Source organism: Varanus komodoensis, unplaced genomic scaffold, assembly GCF_004798865.1.
Source record: "Varanus komodoensis strain SLA01 unplaced genomic scaffold, ASM479886v1 scaffold105, whole genome shotgun sequence".
Classification (NCBI taxonomy): Eukaryota; Metazoa; Chordata; class Lepidosauria; order Squamata; family Varanidae; genus Varanus; species Varanus komodoensis.
In genome coordinates, this window is record NW_025335297.1 from 104,775 (window position 1) to 120,766 (window position 15,992).

Consider the following 15,992-nt stretch of genomic DNA (forward strand, 5'->3'; position numbering starts at 1 on the left):
GAAGTCCCCATCACTCCTTGCAAACGTGGGCAATGATGAGGGTGGACAGGAGCTGCAGTCCAGCGTCCAGGCGGCCCCGCATGAGTCAGCCCTGGCAATAATGGTGGTCCATCTGTGCCCTCCAGTGACTCTGGTGCTTGCAGTCCTTTGCTTCTCAGGCTTCCAGTCCTGTTAGCTACTATCTAGGTAGACCACCTCTTTGTCCTTACAATAGCTTTTCTGTGATGGGAAGTGCCGTTTTGTGCTGTACTCTACCTCTGTCTGGATCTATTTGCACATTCTTTGATCCTATGGTAGAATCTCATGTGCAAGTTTAAAACAGAGGAAGTTTATCTCACACCCAGCCTTTGTCTGAAAGGTTGATCCTACTTTCATCAGGGTGGTTTTCCCATCAGCTTCTCTTTTCTTCCTTGCAGAAGAAACTTGCCAGCTACAACTTTGACTTCCGGAGTTGGCCTGTGGACTTTCGGTGGGACGAGGCAACAAGCCGGTGGGTTGTGGGAGAGCGAACTGCCAAGAGCCTTCCCATCTCTCGTATAGCCTCTCTTCTCTCCAACCCTCTTTCCCTTTCCAGAAATGAAACTAGTAATTCTTTCTTAGAAAAGCAAGCAGCAGACTTCCTCGCTCTTGTGTGTAGTTGATGTGAGACGATGCGTGTCAGCCATTGCCCACATTCACCAGACATCTAGAGGAATGCTCATATGAATGGCTCTGGGGGTATGTGCATATTAGCCAGCCAACATGAAGCACATCTGACCATCAGTTACATATTTTGGACATTTCTCAGTCACTGTGTATATTTGTCCCTTGGAGACTTTGCACATTCAGTGGACAATGCACACGAATTCCCTTTTCTGATGTGCACCCTTTCTTTGTAATCTCTTGAGATGGGGCAAGATAGTTTGATTTTGTGCACTTCTCGGCTTCTCTTGCAGTAGCCATGACACAGACTCTCCTCTCTGAATGAAGTCAGTGCGGTAGTTTCCAACTTTGTCCTGACCTGTAACCCCCACAGGTCAGATTCACGAAACGTTCCCCTGTTGCGGCCGGAACCAAAGCACCGAAGCACTGTCAATGGCTTCCTGCATGCTGTCAAGAAGATGCCCTGCCAGATTGCCAGGTATACCTCTTGCTCGTGCTTTGCCCTTTGTGAGTGTGGCTGGGGGAACAGAGAGCTTGTGCAGACCCAGAGTAGTGTGGATGTAAGGCTGCTCAGCAGTCTGCACATCAACAGGGCTTGTGCTGGGGCCTGTTGCAGTGTGAGTTCAGTGCTGAAGGACCAGCTGGCTGCTCGACAGTTTCCAGTTGGCTAATGGAGGAAGAGGGCAGAATGTTGAGAAGGAAAGATACTGAATGGCTGGCCCAAGAGGAGGACATGTGGAATCTCGGCACACAGAAGTGCTCATTGGCCTCCAGCTGAGGACTAGCTATGAAGTGCCAGGCAGCTTCCTGCTTCAGAATGACATGGAAAGATACGGCATACCGCTGTCATGCCTAAGGCTGTTTGAGAAGTCAAAGGAAGAGTTAACACCTGGGAACTGATTAGTCAGTCAATTTTGATTGTAGTATGTTGTAGTGATTATTTTCAAGGTGTCGTTCAGCCTTTCTCATATAGCTGTATTCTGAAAGTTAGGAGTAGCAGCTTCATATTGTAAAGACCTTCATGAATTTGGTAAATTAATGTCCTGTGAGTTCATTAAAGAACGGGAGTATACAGTAGCGATGGAAATTGGCATGTTTGTTTCAGCTGTGGCCCGGAAACAGAAGGCCAGCCATAAATCTTGAGAGATGAGGATCATTGCAAAGGTGTTTGTGACAAGCTTCAGTATATTAAGCAGAGTTCCTAGAAATTGTCTAGCAATGGGGGAGAATCATTTGTGAGAGAATGACTGGAAATGTTGGGAGGATGCCTTCTAGTGGGTGGTTGGCTGTTCCTATGGGATGTGGAACAAAGACAGTGAAGCTCTGGGTGCCACTTCGATGTGGCTGTGCACTGGCAAGCGGGACAAGCGCCGGGATTTGGGGAGCCCGTCTAGGCGCTCTGTGTTACTCCTTTGCTATCGTGGCTGATCAGGCGTGTCTGCTGTGTGGGTCCTGCTTCGTTGGCAGCTGGGACGATGAGAGCCAAGTAACTTTCTGTCTTGCTAGCTTTTCCACCCTTCATAATCATTCATAAACATCCATTCACTTGTTATATGGTCACAGACCACATAAGGCACAAATAATCAATTAAAACACAGATGATCTATAAAACATAATCCATGGCTATTAAAAAAAATTAGTCTGACAACTGCTTGACATATATAAAACCTAAATACAGTAGCATCTTTAAGACATCTCCCAAGATATTGCATTTAGGACTGGAGAATATCCTTATGGCTCTTAACTACAGAAAATAAAAACTGAGCAACAGTGTCTGTTACATATTTGTTGTCATCAGCCAGTAAATAAGTCACTTACTACCCAGAGGGTCTTGCAGGTTATCCTTCCTTTCCACGTGGGCAGAGACGGTTCATGTAAGGAGTTGCCTAGAAATGGGCATCCGATACTGCAGGGAGAATTGCGCTGAAGCTGTTGCAGGAAAAGAAAATCCCCAGTGCAGAGCTGGACAAGAGACTTCCATCTTGCAAGAGACTCCAGCCCCTTTTCTCCTCTTTTCTCAATAGCTATATAGTGGCGCACACTTTTGGGCGGCGCATGCTATACCCAGGCTCCATGTACCTGCTGCAAAAGGCCCTTATGCCTGTTTTGCTTCAAGGACAAGCCCGACTGGTGGAGGAGGTGAGTATTTGCTGGCTGAGATTCTAGGCTCCCGTCCACCTACCCAGCCCCCGCCGGCCTGCAGGTGGCGCTTCTACCATTTCGCCATTCCCAGTTAACACATTTCCCAGCTTCAGGCTTTCCGCTCCAGCCTGTCTCCCTGAGAAGCCAGGCATTGGCGGCGGTTAAAGAAAGGCAGCAGACATTCCCAGTCAATGTTCTCTTCTTCTCTTTGCAGTGCAATGGGAAACGAGCAAAGCTGGCCACGTGTGATGGAAATGAAATCGACACCATGTTCATGGACCGGAGAGAGACATCAGAGCCACAAGGCCAGAAACTGGTGAGTTGGTACCAAATAACAGTGCTGAATTCCACAGATCCTGTCACCAGTTGGCTTCCGTACTCCCCATTTCTATAGAAAAACAACTCCATAAAAGGGACCACAAAGGCTGCTAGTCATAAGAGGCTTGCAGTCAGTGGTTTCATGCTGGTTACAGAGGAAAGCAATTTCCTTCCTCCACAGCTAGCATGAAAACCACACAGGGTGCCAGAGGAGTGACAGAGCAGTTCCTCCTGCTTCTGGTGTCCTCTCACCTGCGTGAATTTCCCAGTCACCTGTGGCAACCAGGCATGTTGGTAACCATGCGGCTGCCACACAAGGAAGCTGGCTTGGCCTCTTAGGTGGAGATGGGTGATCCTCTGGAGGCTGCCCAAGTAGTCAATGGTTCTTCATTCTCAGTGCTCGTCTTCTGGGACTAATCCATCTCCTCAGTGTCCCCAGTTAATTTACCAACCAGAGCCACAGAGCTAGCGCATAATCGGTGTTACTTCTTTGGCAGGCTCGGCTGATCAGCATGCATAGGACACTGCCTGGAGGCAGGAAGAGGGGGAAGCCCTTGCAATTCTAGATTGTGGTGCATTAGTTTCCTGCTGGCTTTCAAAGTAACCCCTCCCTGTTTTTCGTTTCTGTAGGTGATTTGCTGTGAAGGAAATGCAGGCTTCTATGAAATTGGCTGCCTTTCCACTCCCCTAGATGGTATGGTCCCTTTCGTCCTGTTTAGTTTTGTGTCCCATACAAAGTGTTAGCATAATAGAAGGTTGTCCTGGACCTTTTCATTGCTCTGTTTTGAAAGGGAAAAGCATCTTTTTGGATTCACCGCAACGGATTCCCTTCCATTCAGCTTGCCCCTTTGTACTCGTAGCAAATTGCTCTTTAGTCACATAAAGTGAGCAGGTGCCCTTGCTCAGTATGCTTTGGACCTCTGGCCCAGGGTCGGGATCCAACCCATGTACTCCCTTCCCCCAACTTTCACTTTCCGGCTTTTGTTCCGTTCTTCCCAGTTCAATAAAACTTTGAAATGCCTTTGTTAAGACTTGACCTTGAACTTGAAGCTAAAATTTGCTGGTGTGCTCACCTGCTCTTGTATGTAACCATTCTCGTTTCTTTCCAAATGCAGAAAGGGAGAGCAGACTTGGCCCAACTCTTTCTCAGCCTGGGATACTGTGTATTTTCCTGGCCCTTTTCCAATTTTTCAGTTCCTTTTCTGTCTTGTAGCTGGATATTCAGTGCTGGGATGGAATCACCCTGGATTTGCAGGCAGCACAGTGAGTGATACCAAGATTATTATTTGTGTCAGCTGGTTGATGGCATCCAAATAAATCCAATATTGACAGACCCGTTCAGAGTCAGATAAATTTGTGTAGAGCTGGGGTGGGGCCTGCCTAACTCTGTGCATGAGAAAGACCTCCACCTCCGCACACTCATTCCTTTTAAGCACGTATCCTTCACTTATAATTTTGGGAATTTGAGCTTAATTTCTCTCTGCACTTCCCATTTTCCTTTGAAAACGTGAGTAGGATACCAGCACTATTAGCCCTCCCACAGCAAAGCTGCACTGTTACCATCTGATATGTAGCAATAGAATGCCACACTGCGAGCACCAGACTGGGTGTTCGAGAGTGCTGTGCGAAGAATAAAAAGTGATCAGTGCACACTTAGAAGTGCAGCTGTTTGGCCAAACGAGCCTAAGAGCTATCAGTCTGAACAGAAGGGCAGTTAAACGTGCTGCCTTTTTTCTAACTGGCAGATGGGCCCAATTTTGCACAAGGTGGAGCAGCCCTTGGTTGGGTACAGCTGGCCTTTCATGCAAGCTGACACGGATGTCAGAGCTGGACTCGGGGGGCCTGCCCTGCCAGAGCGATGTCGCCTTGGCTGGCAGCCCCAGGCGTGCCCCCTGCCACAGCATCTCCCGGAGGGAGGGGTCTGCCGCCCTGTTCCCCCAGAGGAAGCCTGTGCCACAGTTGAGGGGCAGGGGAGTCAGGGATGTATCTCTGCCCCTTGGCCCCTGCTTTCCTGTGGCTGCAGCCTGCATTGACTCTGGAACTGAAGGTGTGCCATCACACCGACACACTTTACTTAATTCTAGTTGAGTGATGCATTTTAAAAGCCGAATAACCCCCGAGGCCCCAGCAGCATGCATGCCAAGTGTCAGGTATCTCGGTTTCACAGTCTTGGCGTTATGGCAGATAAATCACCTCCGCTACTATTACAGTGTCAGGTGAGCCATGTCGGCCCCTTTCATGAAGTATCAGGCCTCTAGATGGTTTTGTTTCTCCCTTCTGCCCTGAAAGGCCCCGTTCTTCATGTGGCGCATGTTTATACCCTCCCAAGCAAAACAAATCATTTGTTTGCTCTCGGCACACCTGGATCTCTGTTTTCTAAGATACTATTGTGTCCTTACGGAGGCTGCCTCGGAGAATTTGAAGCTTTTAAATTCCCACACCATAAATCTGTTAAAATGAAATCAGGTATTTCCTGATAATAGCATTAATTGATATTCTTTACCCAATCATAGGGTAAATTGATTAACCCATGGCTAGCTGCAGAGTATACGGGGTGCTGGAAGCTGCAATTTTGAGTGTTGTTGTTATTTACATTTCTGTATTTCCTATTGGATTACAGCATGTCATGTGAACCCAGCCATTGTGGGTTAATCAAGGGTTAATCCAGGTTTAACTCTTGATTAATTGGGGGATTAACTGTGGGTTGTCTGATTATTGATTATCCCACAATGGGCAAGCTGGTGCAACATGCTACAGCTCCCAGTTGCCCTGCTCAGAGGTTGCATATTCAAAATGGTGGCCATGCATACTGTGCTACTTTTGGGTTCTTATCCTGTGATCACCCGCTGTGTTGTTCAATCAGGCCTAAAGCTATGAAGAGACTCCCTATTTCAGCAGCAGGACTATTGATTTAAGCCTAATCTATTCTGCACTGAGGAAGGCCTAACTATGCTATGCTTGTCATTAAGGGCCATGCCATTTGTGATTTTGCATATACATTTCCACTATGGAAAATGCCAATTTCCTGTAGTACTTGTAATATGCAGCACTGCCCTGCAAAACGGTCTCAAGGTGTTTGGGAAATAGCTCAGCCCTAAGGATGGAATCATGCCCAGAACTTCCCAGTGCCAGGAGTGAGCAGCCTGGCGTGGGAGTGAGGCCTGATCTCAAGAGGCAAGTCAGGACACCGAGAGCACATACCGGAAGGGGTTTCGTGCAGTGAAGCCAAGAGGAAGGAAGGCCAGGATCTCCCCGATCAGGCTCTCTGCCCCGCTGTTCTCCCTCGAAAGTTCTCCCTTCCAGCTTCTCTGTGCACTAACCTTTGCCCCCGGCCTGCCTCAGGGAGTGCCGCTGCCACAGAACGAGGCCAATGCCATGGACGTGGTGATGCAGTACGCCATCCACCGCTTGGGCTTCCTTCCCGAGGACATCCTCCTCTATGCCTGGTCCATTGGGGGCTTTACAGGTACCGAACAAGGCCGGTGGGAGCCGCCGGGTCGGGCTGGGCCCGCGCGAGGGGTTCCCTTGAGATGGAATGACACATACCTGAGAGTGGGAGAGCTCCATCGACGATGGGAATGCTTCATACCTTTGAATCAGGGTGGAGGAGCAGGTGGCTTTAAGGCCTCTTGATACGCCCCTGCTTCATCATTCCCACATTTCATTCACATAGTAACTGCCCCCTTCTCTTTCTGTTTTCTCCCTATGACAGCCACTTGGGCCGCCATGTCATACCCAGATATCAGCGGCCTTATTCTGGACGCGTCCTTCGATGACCTCGTTCCTCTTGCCCTCAAGGTCATGCCGGAAAGCTGGAGTAAGGGGAAAGTTCAAAAAATGCACATCCTTTTATGGTCAAATGGTTTAGAGACACTCTTTTAAAAGGACCCACATCTGCCCAGGTCCTCTCTCATGCCATGAGTCAATCCTTGATAGACAGCACCTCTTTTCTTCTTCACGCTCAGACCACTTAAGGTACACGACATCAGAGCACAGCCTTCCCCAGCTTGGTGCCCTCCAGATGTGTGGGGAAGAACTCTCCCTTCTTCCAGACCCAACGCGAGTTGCGGGCGGTGCATTTAGAGGGTACCAGGCTGGCAAAGCTGCTTCAGAACAATCCTGGAAGGGTCAACCTCCATATTACGCACTTGTGGGATACTGTGTCATCCCTGAGAAGGTTTCCCTAGAGCCTTGTCAGTCGCAACAGGAGGTCACTGTCTCCCCTAGCCAGTCACCCTGGGGATGTGCGTCTGTCTTCTGTGGTTTGGGAGATCTGACTTTATAGGGAGGTTTTACTGTCCCGTCACCATAGTTCTTGGTCTTTAGTCACATGCTATGGCCTATTGCCATAACTCTCTTCCCAAATCTCATGGCGGGTTTCAGTGAGAGGTGGAAGTATTTCTCCTGGTGCCGTGACAACCTATTTGGAGTTAGTGCTGTGTCCCTACCCCTACATGCTCCTTCTGTTCACCAGCTCCCGCTTGGACCCTTTCTGACCCCTCACAGTTTTACCCACAACAGTGGATGGGTGTGTGACATCCATGGTTCCTGTGGAGGGTTTGCTTTTGAGCTTTCCCGAGCAGCGGGTGGTAAGGGTGGGTCACCAAAAGATTTTCCTTTTGGAGGACCAGGCACTTGAAAATGTGTGGTGTACTTGTAATTATTTGTTTTTAGGAATGTACATGCTTAGCATGTGTTTGAGGGGTACAGAAGATGTGTTGAGTTAGTGAATAACACCTCAATGAAAAGGTTTAGAGAAAGTGATGATCTGGGGACTGAGACAAAGCCCTATGAGGAGCAATTGAAAGAACTGGGCAGGTTTAGCCTTGAGAAGACCGAGGGGAGATAAGATGGCACTCTGCAAGTACCCGAAAGCCGTCACAGAGGAAGGACAAGGTTCCTTCTCGCCCCTACCAGAGTGCAGGACATGGAATAGCAGGCTCAAGTTGCAGGGAGCCAGATTCTGGCTGGATATCGGGAGAACTTTCTGACTGTTGGAGCAGCACGACAGTGGAACCAGCTGCCCAGCGAGGTTGTGGGCTCTCCCACACTGGAGGCATTCAGGATGTGACTAAAAGGCCATCTGAGAGGGATGGTTGAACTTGAGTCCTGCATTGCGCAGGGGTTGGACCCCGTGGCCCTCTTGGCCCCTTCCCACTCTATCGTTCTTTGATTCTTTGAGCGCTTCGGGGTAAGCTTCATGGAATCCACAGGGGCTTGAACACAGACGTGCAGCTGCCTTATCTGGAATCGAATAACTGATCTGCCTGCCCCAGCACTGACCATTCTGTGGTGGACAACGTGGCCCCTTCCAGATGGTTTAAAGCACAACTCCCGTATGTTCCAGCCGGCACTGACCAATGGTCAGGGATTGTGGGAATTGTAATCCAAAGCGTCTGCAGAGCTTCTGCAGGTGCCTACTCCTCATCTGTTCCAACTGGCAGTGGATCTTCAAGGCTTCCCAGCCTTCCACCTGAGACTATTTTAACTTGGGGTGCCAGGAATTGAACATAGGACACCCTGCTTTCCAAGCATTTGCTCCCTCCCCATGCATGGGACTGCATGGCCTTCACTGCCCTCCGCCCACGTGTCTTTCCAAACTAGGGATGGGTAAAGCCAGTTTGATACCCAGTCTTGTATCTTGCAAAAGAAGATGCAATTCCTAATCCTTCCTCAGGGACCACTTTCCTGTCTTCAGGTATATCACAAAAGAATCCTGCTGTCTCTTCTGTGTTGAAATGTCCCAGTATCTCTTTTGATGAAGAAGACATCTGGCCCCCCAGGAAGGGAGAAGTTTTATTCCAAAAAGCTTTGGGCACCTGAGAACTTTCTCTCCTTTTGTTTGCAATCATCCAAACAGGCCAAGGCTGTCTGATGTGCCAGTGGGCCATAGGCATCCATTGCCCCCCATCCCTGTCCAGGCCTCTCCACGCCTCCACTGCATGATTTGCAGTTTGAAAACAGTCCAGCCAGGAGTTACGGGTGTGTGGGGAGGGCTTGCGTGAGGATCACGCTTGTGGAAGAAAAGGCGGACGTAACGTCTTTCCTTTGTTCTGCAGGGGGCCTGGTCACCCGGACAGTGCGGCAACATCTGAACCTGAACAATGGGGAGCAGCTTTGCTGGTAAGTGGGCAGGGAGCTTGCAGAGGGAAAGGCTGAGCACTGAAGGGCACTGGCAGAAATAAGAAGGAAGGAAGGAAGGAAGGAAGGAAGGAAGGAAGGAAGGAAGGAAGGAAGGAAGGAAGGGCCAGATGTGACGGCAGCTTATCTTATGTGACAGCAGCAATAGTGTTGGTAATCTGCCCAGAGGAATTTTGCCACTGGGCAGGATGAAAGTAGAGTCCAATGAACAAACAAGGTTGGGATTTGTTGTTGTTTTTATGCTCGTCCACAATAAGGGGATGTGAAAATGAGCTGAAAGGCTGTCCTGCAGGATTGTATGCAGTGGAACTGGCATTGCTGGTGGATCAAACTCTTCCCTTCCTCCTGCACCTCTCCAAATGTGCCCCGGAGTGGTATGCAAGGGAGAAGCAAGGAAGGGGACCGCATTATGTGAGTGGAATGCCCTTTGCCTCATTTGCCACGGTCTTCAAATCCTACACTTTATTATAAACGCCATTGTGCACTTTGAGGAAGGGGGCTGGAAAATGAAAGGAGCTAAGGAAGATTGGCTTTACTGCACAGCTCTGCCTTTCTCACTGCCTGGAAACACATCTGGAAAGGGTTCTGAGGAGAGAGACTTGGAAATACGGCTGATGAAGTGGCCCTTCGGCAGGCTGCAGGGGCACGAAAGTAGGCCTGGTCGCGCCCACGTCCACGGCAGGGTTAGGGTTCAGCACTATGGGGCTGCCATGAAATACTGCAAGGATGTGGGACCTCTGGCCTGCAGAGCACCCCAGGAGGCAGGGCAGAGCATCCAGGCCTGCGCCTTGGAGGAGTCTCTGCTCTTGCCCTGGCCAGTGCGTGGGGCCCCCTGCCGTGCTGTGCAGAGCCAGAGGCTCTGCTGGAGCAGCCGCTTCTCCCAGCATCGCCTGAGTCCCTTTTTCCACCTTGGGAGGGTCATGGAGCTCCATGCTTCTCTCAGTGTGGAGAATGGCCGGAGTCCGTGGGGAGGTTGACGTCATCCAACCCAGAGAGGGCTTGGTGGGGAACAGTTTAGTCCCCCACCCAATTCCAATTCTGCACCCCTGGTATACAGGGTTCCGCACAGAATGTGTAGAATTTGCCAGTACATCCAGGTACAGGCTGTAACTAAACCAACAAGTCTCTAATCTGGGTCAGGGGAAATGGGGAACCATGATTACCAGTTTTAAAGCAAACCCCTTAGAAGTTGGTTTAAGATCCTGACCTGATTTGCACATAATACGAAGTCCCCATGCATGGATTTCCCTGAAGGGTTTATGAACACGGCGGCGGCGGCAGCAGCTCCCATTTTGGATGTTCAGGGCATGGCAAGAGCTTGGCTTAGCTTCCTGTTATGCGCAGACCTGCCAAAGGTGGCTTGTTGAGGTGGCTGACAAGGCACCCAAAACCAGTGGGCTGCTTTAAGCTGGTGGACAGCCAGCCTCTCCAGGTTCTCATGGAATGAGCAGCGGTGACACACTCCTACCATGCCCTGCTTGGACATTCGAAAGTTGCAGTGGCCACCACAAAGAGAAGCTCCAAGGGGAAATTCGCCCACAGCGGCATCTCCTTATATATGAAGCAGGCTCCTGCCTTGCTCCAAAGCTGATAACTATTCTTTTCTGGTTTTGATGAATGGGGAATGGTGGTTAATTAGAGACTTCCTGGTTTAATTCTGGCTTACGCAAAGGTTCATATGTATCTCAGCCCAGAAAGCAGAGATATAGCCAGCCGAACTGGGCCAGTGACTAGTTGTGTGGAACATTTGTTGTTTTCAGGTGTGCCTCCCAGACAAAGCACATCTTTTGCCATTGCTTACTTTTCAGGTATCAGGGGCCCGTGTTGCTGGTGCGCAGAACCAAGGATGAGATCATCACCACAACGTGAGTGAAATAGCAGTCAAGAAGGATACGAAGATGCCCCAGCAGCAATGCTAAGCTCTGTCTGGCCTGGTTCAGATGTTAAAGATGAGTTAATTAAAAAGTAGTTTGTATATAATTGTCATCCTTCAGGGCAGAGGCAACCTGTATAATTCAGGAGGACTCTTATCTCTTTGGTAGAAATTACCCAGTCATACTGTTTTAATTCTGTCCCCTCCTGCATTTCCAGAGTTCCTGATGATATAATGTCCAATAGAGGGAATAATTTGCTTTTGAAGTTACTGACACATAGGTGAGTGAACATTATTTTTTATTTAGTATGTTTTATGGATTCTCTACGTAGAGATTGCTCAATGCAACCTACAAATAAAATAAGTTGGTAAAAATATGTCAACAAAAGACAAGCAAAAAAGACCACAAAACCAGAGAGCAATAGCAAATCAGAGAGCGATATTAACCAATAAAGCCGTAACTGATCTATGTTCTTCTCTCTAGCCCTCTAAAGGACAGTAAATAAAGAACTCTGTAGCCTGCTTAGGGGGTGAAATCCACAAACTGAGGTGCCACTATGCAAAAGACCCCGTCTCTAGTACCCAACAGCGTCACCTCTCTGCTGAATGGGCGCTTAACGGCCTCAGTTGACAAACACAGATTACAGACAGACTCCAGAGGAAACGAGCTTTCAGACCTCCTGGCCCAAACTGTTTACAGTAGCGGTCGGCCATACGCTGCCTATGTACGCCAGTGTTCACCCAGACATCTTTCTTGGTGCCTGCCCTGGGGCAACACTCCCTCTTTTAAAAGCACACACACGTGTTTCGTTCACACAGTGGCCAGCCAGCTGCCCACAGCATCCCATAAGCAGGACATAAGTGCAACAGCGTCCTTCCCCACACCCATGTTCCCCAGCATCTAACGATTGACTGCGAGGAGTCCCAAAATCCTTGCCAATCTATTACAGATCACTCAGAGATTTACCAGGACCTCCCGATTTAGCTTTTGTCCATGCTGATTCAAAACTCCCTGCTCTGCTTCCTTGAGATTTAACAGTGACTCAGTGCTTACACCCTGATCAAGTGTTGCCATATTTAGGTTGATCTGTTGTAAACCACCCAAAGAGCACTGGTACAGGGAATGAATGCATGCCTGTGTGCATGCATTGCAGTTAAATTGCAGTTCGTTAATTCTTTTTTTCCAGAACCAAGTTCAAACAGGCACATTTTGGATCCTGTCTGATTAGCCTTGAAAGGAGTGCATTAATATAGCATTTTGAAGAATGCATTGGTGATGATGGTATCATATATTCCATTTCCATACAGCCAGAAAATAAATGAATACTAAATGCAATTAATACTGAATACAAATCTATGCTGAATTGATCATTACTGACTTGGCTACCCAGGGCATCCTTGAAAGGAGAACAAGCCCACCCTGTGCCGGTTCTGAGGTAGCAAGCTGGAGCTGATCAAAAGCTCTTTGAACCATCTTATTCCTGTCTTAGGTATCCCAAAGTCATGGCTGAAGAGGGCGTGAGAGTTGTTCGGGAGTGGCTGGGAGCCTCCACGCCCATGGAGGAAGGTAAAGTGCTCCACCCGTAGGCCCTGCGTCCCACCTGTGTGAGCGGCAGTGCATGAGCAGGACAGGTGTGATGTCCCAGCAGAAGGTTTAGTAATGGAACAAAAGCACCACCAAAAGTTCAAAGTACTGCATATTTTTAAGACAATTGATCTGTGATTTTGCATGCTACCAAAAAATGTGGTGCAATGTTTAAGTTCTGTGATGGTGCCAGAGTTAACAAGGTCAGTGTGAAGGCCCTCTTACCTATTCCGGAAGAATAGCCTGTTCTTTAATGCTAATTTTTTTCCGGGGGCAGGATACCGTTGCCTAGCAGAGGAAAAAGAGGGAAAGACATTCTGTGCCTCAGGAATGTCTAACGTATTTTAGAGAAGCATCCCAGGGCCGGGGCCAAAAACACCTGTCCGTTTTATCGTAAAGCTTTTACTGCTAGTAGCTATGCCTCAGAAGAGGCATTTCAGCTTTCTGGAATGGGGCAGCCAACGGGAGAGACCGACACTACACAGTATTCAGGAAAGCGCCACCGGATGAACAACAACTTGGGGAAAAGGAGTATGGCAGAACACGCGTGGTCCCAGCAACGGACCTGATTTGGCCCATGAGATGGAGGTTCTGACCCCCTGCAGTACGTGCTCAGAGGGCCTTTTAAAGGAGCTGAGTGGCTATAGATGGGAGGCTGGGCAAAAGGTGGCATGTTGGGGCTACTGCAACAGAAAGGCACATGAAAAAAATGTAGTGATTCTTCCAAACTAAATCAGAATTCACGGGCGCACATTAGTGGTGCTGTGTCTGAGGTAACTTACGACATGGAGAATCACATCACCTCTGCCGCCAACTGACATTCAGGCCACAGAGTGCCAAATACTCATGCCGAGCACTTGTCATCTTAGCCTCCATTTATAGTAGCTACGAAGTAGAAGACGACTGGTGTCTGTCTGTGCTGAAATCGTACAAGGCCGAAGACGGAGGCGAATTTCCCTGGAGTGTCGGTGAGGCCTGTGCTGCAGGGGAGATGAGGGAGATGGGAGGCAGGGAACTGGGGAATCCAAACAGGTTGCAGAATGATGGTAGGCTGGGCTTGAACTGGCCAGTGGATATTTCAGGGAAACGTTACCCAGAGTGGCCACAGAAACTGTGGGACGGAGAATAGGTGGCCAGTAATATCACACGGATAGTTTCTGGCACAGGGATGAGCACGTGGCAGGTTGAATCACCTGCCTCTAACTGGATGAGCCCATGACGGGACTGGAGTTCAGAACAAGCCGATCTATGGGAAAAGAGAAGAGCCAGAGGGTGAGATCTGTTCAGTGTAGAAGCTGCCTACAAATGAGGGTTGTTTTTTGCAAGGCTGTGAAAGGTGCTTAGGTGGCCACATGTTGGAGAATTCAGACATGTGTCTGAATCGCAAGAGGCAGATAATGCAGGAGACTTGATAGGCTGATGGAATTTAATGGCCTGAACTTGTATACTTGAATATACACAATTCCACACACCCTCACCACAACTTCTTTGCCAAATACCAAAAAGAAAACAGGTCCAGGCTGTCGGGGCTGGTGGGGGAGGCACTCGGAGTCGCACCTCACGTGTCCTGCCTTTCCTGTTTCATCTCCCCGACCTCTGCTCTTTTCTAAACCAGGTGAAGACATGACGCCCGAAGGGAGGCGGCAGCTTGCCCTGTTCCTCGTAAGTTCCCTCTGCCTGCCAGAGGCCGCTCCCTTTCTCCAGCTTCCCTCTCTCCCTCCCTCTCTGTGCTTGTATCATGTGCATCCAGCAAGTCTCTACAGCCAGATGGTTTCATGGGCCCTCCAACATAGTATGGCCGTGTTCGTGTGGCATTTCTGTCTTTTTGTTGTTTCTTACCCACTCCAAGAACACTGGCTATTGGTTCGATTGAGGACATAATATTGAAAAGAACCGGTGCTGTCAGACCGCTCCGCAGGGTGCTTGTTCACATCCCTTTCACTGACGAGGTTGCCAGGGGACCATCGCCTCCGGCCTGTGGAGCGTGTGCTCTGACCCTGAGCTGTGGCTCTGCCTTGTACTCTCTAGTGCAGGGAGTGTCCTGAGAGGCCGTGCGGCTGCCCCTGCAGCGCAGCCCACCCATCCCAGGGGGATCCTGTTGGGGCAGGCCCCTCCGCTGCCGTTGTGGGGCTGCCACTGGCTCGCCTTGCTTCAGCCGTCAAGTGGCATGATGAGGAGCAGCTAGCAGGGGGCCCCAAACACAGGATAGCCCCAAAAGAAACACACACTTCCGAGGAGGTCCATGCATGTGCCGGCTGCGCTCTGCCGGTCAAAACCCCACGCTAGTCTTTCTCCAATTCTTTCCTCTGTGCCTGAGAGCAAATGCTTAGAGACAGGAGAAGGGATTGTTCTTCTGTCACCCAAATTGCAACATACATGCTCTGAGTTAGCCTTTCCCAACTTGGTACCTTTGGGATGTGTCAGGGCTGGCGCTCCCCTCACTGGCCACGCTGGCTGGGAATGATGGGAGTTGTGGTCCCAATGCATCTGGCAGGCACCAAGGCTATTCCTGCCTGGATCCCAGATCCTTCCTTGCCCCATTTTTTAAGAATGTATATTTATGCTCAAGTATACCTTCTGGTTTTAACTTTTTTTCCCTCCTCCTCTTCACCCAACAGGCCCGGAAGCACCTGCAAAACTTTGAAGCAACGCACTGCACTCCACTCCCTTCCCAAGAATTTAACCTCCCATGGAGCTTATAGCACCCCCTTCCCCAGCAGAACCCGTGGCTTTTACTGTCTTGGTGTCTTTCCCACTCACCTGCATTGTGCATTTGCTGTGTGTGTGCTTGTGTGTCGGCCCATCACTGCTACCCTCTCCATGGCACACTGTAAATCTACATCCTCTCCCCTGTTAATATTTATCCTCTAACCCCACAAGTCCCCCACTTAGTCGTTGGGGCTCACAATAAAGATGGTATTTTTTATACTTACTGATTCTTTTTCCCCCCTTTTTTTTAACTCTTCCAGAATATATTGCGAACAAGATGAACAGTAGTCTGTGTTACTGTTGCCAGAGAGATGCAGGTCTAATATTCATCTTTATACAGATGGGAAGCTTTAGAAATGTTCTCACTGTCAGGGTCTGCTGCCATTGGAAGGGGCTCTGGGTTGTCCTGCATTGTCTCTCTCGCTGCTCAGCACAAGGGAATCTTCTGAAGCGCTGCTTCTGTGTCGGAAGTCAAAGTGTAAGAGAGAGCGGTGACATGTTGTGGCTGCCCCACTTGCTGGGAAACGGAATAGGAAGCGGGTTCAGGAGGGCTGCAGGAAGAAGTCCAGTGAAAGCAGCACA

General features: G+C 49.4%; 1 protein-coding gene across 2 annotated transcripts in view; it reads left to right on the plus strand.

Annotated features, from left to right (window-relative positions):
- ABHD16A (abhydrolase domain containing 16A, phospholipase) overlaps window positions 1-15,633 on the plus strand; it is a 28,239-nt gene extending 12,606 nt beyond the window's left edge. For both annotated transcript variants that reach the window (XM_044419568.1, XM_044419569.1), the window contains 15 exons: window positions 417-490; window positions 1,016-1,120; window positions 2,667-2,781; window positions 2,999-3,100; window positions 3,733-3,796; window positions 4,316-4,365; window positions 6,445-6,568; window positions 6,815-6,919; window positions 9,162-9,225; window positions 11,052-11,108; window positions 11,335-11,397; window positions 12,607-12,683; window positions 13,571-13,669; window positions 14,317-14,363; window positions 15,320-15,633. In XM_044419568.1, the coding sequence (XP_044275503.1) occupies window positions 417-490; window positions 1,016-1,120; window positions 2,667-2,781; window positions 2,999-3,100; window positions 3,733-3,796; window positions 4,316-4,365; window positions 6,445-6,568; window positions 6,815-6,919; window positions 9,162-9,225; window positions 11,052-11,108; window positions 11,335-11,397; window positions 12,607-12,683; window positions 13,571-13,669; window positions 14,317-14,363; window positions 15,320-15,403 (1,230 nt within the window). In that variant the 3' untranslated portion in view covers window positions 15,404-15,633. The remainder of the gene's footprint in view (window positions 1-416; window positions 491-1,015; window positions 1,121-2,666; window positions 2,782-2,998; window positions 3,101-3,732; window positions 3,797-4,315; window positions 4,366-6,444; window positions 6,569-6,814; window positions 6,920-9,161; window positions 9,226-11,051; window positions 11,109-11,334; window positions 11,398-12,606; window positions 12,684-13,570; window positions 13,670-14,316; window positions 14,364-15,319) is intronic.
- Window positions 15,634-15,992: the final 359 nt, after the last annotated feature.